The 4,809-nt window shown below is 39.5% G+C and overlaps 1 protein-coding gene across 1 annotated transcript; it reads left to right on the top strand.

Annotated features, from left to right (window-relative positions):
• Positions 1-2,886: 2,886 nt before the first annotated feature.
• On the top strand, positions 2,887-3,792 carry LOC111160951 (retrotransposon Gag like 4). The gene has a single exon (XM_022524352.1). It carries the CDS (start codon positions 2,887-2,889, stop codon positions 3,790-3,792), a length of 906 nt encoding a protein of 301 aa, XP_022380060.1.
• Positions 3,793-4,809: the final 1,017 nt, after the last annotated feature.

The following is a 4,809-nucleotide window of genomic DNA, read 5'->3' as shown; positions in this document are numbered from 1 at the left end:
TTCTTTGAGAGATTGAGAAATTACCATTGACAACAGTGCCATTGTATGATTTGCATTTGGACAAATGCTTATAATTTTGGCAAGTGTTTCACCAATGCTACATAATTAGAAAAATTAAATGCTCTGCAACCTTGAATATACAATTCTATAAAAAAACAGGAAACCTCTACAGATATTCTGGAATTGCTGAGGGTGGAGGGAAAGGACAGAGGCAGGAACAAAGAAAGAAAAGTTATAATCACACTCTTCCAACCAAAAGAAGAATTTGGTAGAGAGGTCTATACCTCTTATTTTCGATTCTGAAATCAAAGAGCTCTCTATAACAGAGTTATTTTTTCATTAATTTGATATCAAATCTGACCTAAACTGACATGAACTTGGTCTTTCTTTCTTTTAGTATGAATATTCTGACATTTTTTCCTACATTTTTCCTGAATAATTAATGGCTGAATTATGGGATATTTTCCCAGAACCACTGGAAGTGTTATATAATAAACAGTACAAACTCTGTGTTACCTTTCAAAAATTAAAAAAAAATTAAATTATAAAACACAGATAACAGACTGTGGACCTAGCAAAATGATAGCTAACATTTATGAATCATCTGCCATGTACATGAAGCTGTGCTAATCTCTTTTCATTTCATTTAATACTCACAACACTATGAGGAAGGTGTTAAAATCACCTCCATTTTAAAGGTTGAAAACTGGTTCTTGGAGAAATTAAGTAACTTTCTAGAGTCACATGACTTTTGGCCAACCCAAGATTTGGACCCAGGTCAATCTGACTGTAGAACCTACAGGCTAAATTCTTACACTCCACTGTCTGGGAGAGAAGAACAGTTCTGAAAAACAGTGTGAGCTCTCTGTGGACTTTATGCAGAAGTATATGCCACCTATTATTCAATGTCATTTGAGGGCCTCCTACTTCCAAATATGTCCCCTCCCCCATTCTTACTTTTTGTGATGTTATAATATGGCTTTATTCCTTGAGGTTCATCTGGATGGCTTTCTCACAGGGACCACCAACATCAGAAATCCCCTGGGCAGCTTGCTAGAAGTACAGATTCCTGGCATCCACCCCAGGAATTGGAATTGTTGGAGATTGGTGCCAAGTTGTTTCTTATGTGCATTAACGTTTGAGGAAAAGGTGAATGACTTGAGAAAGGCCAATCATTAAACCTCATTAATTAATTAACATCTTACTTTTCAATGACACCTAGCTAGATTGACAGAAATAAATTCGTGAATGGGCACCTGGAAAATGAAAAGGTAGACTAACTAGAATGGTGAGATATGGGAAGGAAGGAAGAAAGAATATGACAGTATCTGCCTTCTTTGGAAATATGCAACAACGAAAGAGCCTCACCAATGATATTGTTAGCTGCCCTGGAACAATCTTGAGAGCATCTCTCTGCCACTTAGAGCATCTATCTACTATCTCATTGATACCACAACCCTCTGATGTGGACAAGTTAGTCAACCTCATTAGAGTAAAGAGGAAATTGAGACCCAAATGAGTTCTTTAATGTCATCCAACTGATTAATGCCAGTGTTTGGGTAAGTTTCTGGCCTCTAATCTTACACAGTTTCAATCCTCCAGTAATCTCTTCCATAGGTCCAGAGAGGAGGAGCCAGCAAACAAAACCTAGAGAATCAAGTCCTACACTCAATGATGCACATTTTTGCCCACTAGTGACCAATTTATATACAACTAAATGGTATGCTACACAAGGAAAGGGCAATGAGAGGAATTATACTGCAGAATAGTTCAACTGATATGCCGTATGTTTGGGGTTTGTTTTTTTAACTAACAGATTCCTTTATTCTCGTTATCAATGCAGGGATGACTACTAAACATTTTGATCTTTATACTTTTAAGAATATTCTGTTCTTGTTTACTAAGTTCCCAACCACCTCTTCATCTTGCCTGTGGTATGTTAAGCCTCCATTACAGCCAAATGTGACCTTAGATAAGGACTAGGAACTAAAAAAACATGGTTTAACTACCACCATAGTAATCAGATCACTACAGAAATGCAGGCTAGGGTTGGGGCATTGAGGTTCAAGTCCAACCAGTGATTATTCCAGATAAGCTACTTGCTCTCTAAAAAATCTTTTCTCAAATTTCAGTGCACATTTGAATCACCCGGCAAATCTGTTTAAGTGGAATACTAATTCAGTAGGTCTGGGTTGGGACCTGAGAGTCTGCATTTCTAACAGTGGTGATGCTGATGGTGCTGGCTCCCAGATTACATTTTAAGTAGCAAGGGCCATGAACCATCATCATGCCCAAGTAGCATGCACAAATTAACATATTTGTGGTCCTGGAGGAAGTGCTGTTTCTGACAGTAGTACTGGTGAGCATGCCAGCTCTGATATTAAGTAGTTGTGTGACCTTGGGCAAACATCTTTACCTTTCTGGGTCTCTGTTTTCTCATTCATGAAATTATGAATTTGGCCTGGGTAATCTTTAATAATAATAATAATCTCTGATAAAAAAAGAGATACTTTAGAATCAAAGGCTTAGTTCGACGGTAAATTTCCCCCTATATTACAAGGAAAGGGAATGGAGAGAAATCTGTGACTTTTGTATTTGTCTTCTTAATTCTAATTCTCTATGTGTTCTAGGGTAATTTATCACTTCTGAATGTGCAGAACATTGGCATTCTCCATAAGAAGAGTCAACATTGAATAGTGGGCAACAGTTTTGGCATCTCTCCAATTCATCTCTCAGTGTCCCCTTGTGACTGCTTCATAAGTAGCAGTTTTGGCTACTTGCTCATGACACTATTTTTCTGATAACAGAGGAAACCTACTGTCTGCCCATTGGTGTCCAGTACTGTCACTCAATTCTACTTAGTCTCACTTGATTTCAGAAGATCCAATGGAGAAGTACACAGAATCACCACCTACCTTGCAAGTAGAGCATTCCTCCCTTCAGACTGAGAATCTGATTCTACAGCCACAAATACAGCATCTAAATGAAGAGGGCTCTGATCTGAGAGGCCAAGTCATGCCTACCCTGGCTACCGTGATGATGTCTGTACCCCGCTCACTTGAACATCTCTCTCAGTTTCACCATGACCCTGCCAACCTCTCAATATTTCTTGCACAGTTGACAACTCTCAAGTTCCCCAATCCTGCAGATGATGTCCAAATCAAGTTCTTTTTTGACTACCTATCTCAGCAGATGGAAAGTTGTGGAGTCATATTTGGGCCTGACCAGAGCACTCAGCAGAAACAATATGAGAACTTTGTTTTTGAGTTCCAGCAATCATTTGGTATGCCTACAAAACAGGAAATAGACCCTCTGAACAAAGAGGACAACTCTTCTCAGCAAGATGCTTCTACTTTCCAGCACCTTGCTCAAAATCTGAGCTATAATGAAACCAGTCAGAGTGATCACTTCCAAGAAGGACTAGCTGACTCCATCCAGGATGATTTGAGTGGCACAGATATGATGGATAACCTTCCAGACCTGATCACTCAGTGTATTCAGTTGGACAAGAAACGTAGTGAAAGGCCAGAGCTTCTTCAGTCAGAGACCCAGCTCCCAGTGTTGGATTCCTTGATCCACCACCAAGCCTTTTCCATCCCCACAGATCTGCCACCCAAGGAAGAACCTATACAGTTGCGTGGAAGCCAGCCACCACTCACTCCGGCCAAAAGAGCCCACCAGCAAGAAGCTCAGTTGTGCCTCTACTGCAGCCAGGCTGGTCACTTCACAAGAGATTGCCTTGCCAAACGTTCTCGAGCCCCAGCAAGGATAAACAACCCAACTCACCAGTAAGAGAGCAGGTCACATTGTAAACTTATCTCCCTCTCACCTCCAGCCTTAAAAATGTATATCCTGCACTAACACTTAAAATACAGGTGAGGAACTGTGATACCACTTCATAGACTGTCATGAACTCATGTGCTTCTGGAAATTTAAATAACTAGATTTTGTTCATTTGGTCACCCATCACCAAACCAAACCCAACCCAACAATGATGAAAACAACTCACAGGCACTTTCTGCATTTGGAACCAATTCCCCAAGAGTACTGAAAGTCTGTAGATGAAATTCTAGCCAGTCTGAGCCAAATGAAAACAACCCTGGAAGTGCACTGAGAACCCCATTCCTTCCAATGGGTGAGATCTGGGTTGAGTTTGTTGGCTTAAGTCTTCTGTGCCTAAGATTGGACCCAAGACTTTCACCCTAACCCTCATCCATCTGTATTATAGTTCCCTGTTGGTTTAGGAACCTTGAATTCCTGATTGCATTCCATATCCTACCAACATTTTTCTACTGGAAGCTGAAACCTGCTCCTACCTATTGACTAGAGTCCAGCTTCAATACAAACCAATCTTCATGGAAACACAGCTCCACTATTATTCCATACAGCTATGTATTTTGTTGCCATTTAAAGACCTCTACTTGCTAAAAAAAGAAAAGGAAAAGAAAAGAAATACAGAAAGAAAGAAGAAAATAAAGAAAAGAAAAGAAAAGAAAAGAAAAGAAAAGAAAAGAAAAGAAAAGAAAAAAGAAAAGAAAAGAAAAACACCCTGGATCTCTTAACTACTGAAAAACCAGATGGCCTGGCCATTTGAAGACTGATTGGAATTGTTGGTCTATTTCCTTGAGAACTAGCCTATCAGACACATACATGTTTTTAGCCAAACCCAACTAATTCCAAGTTATTCTCCTCTTTCCCAACAACCTACTTCAGGTTATAGCATGTCTAATGGCCAAGTTTAAATGGTCTAGGATAATGACCTCTGAATAATATTAACAAAAGTTGGGGAAGGAATTTTCATCATAATTA

Source organism: Enhydra lutris, unplaced genomic scaffold, assembly GCF_002288905.1.
Source record: "Enhydra lutris kenyoni isolate GAN:26980312 unplaced genomic scaffold, ASM228890v2 scaffoldscaffold80, whole genome shotgun sequence".
Taxonomy (NCBI): domain Eukaryota; kingdom Metazoa; phylum Chordata; class Mammalia; order Carnivora; family Mustelidae; genus Enhydra; species Enhydra lutris.
Note: the sequence above shows the minus strand (reverse complement) of the source record. Positions and strands in the feature narration are given on the sequence as shown.

Excerpts from the sequence above, each read along its gene's own strand:
- LOC111160951 (XM_022524352.1), top strand. The coding sequence starts at position 2,887 with ATGGAGAAGTACACAGAATCACCACCTACCTTGCAAGTAGAGCATTCC.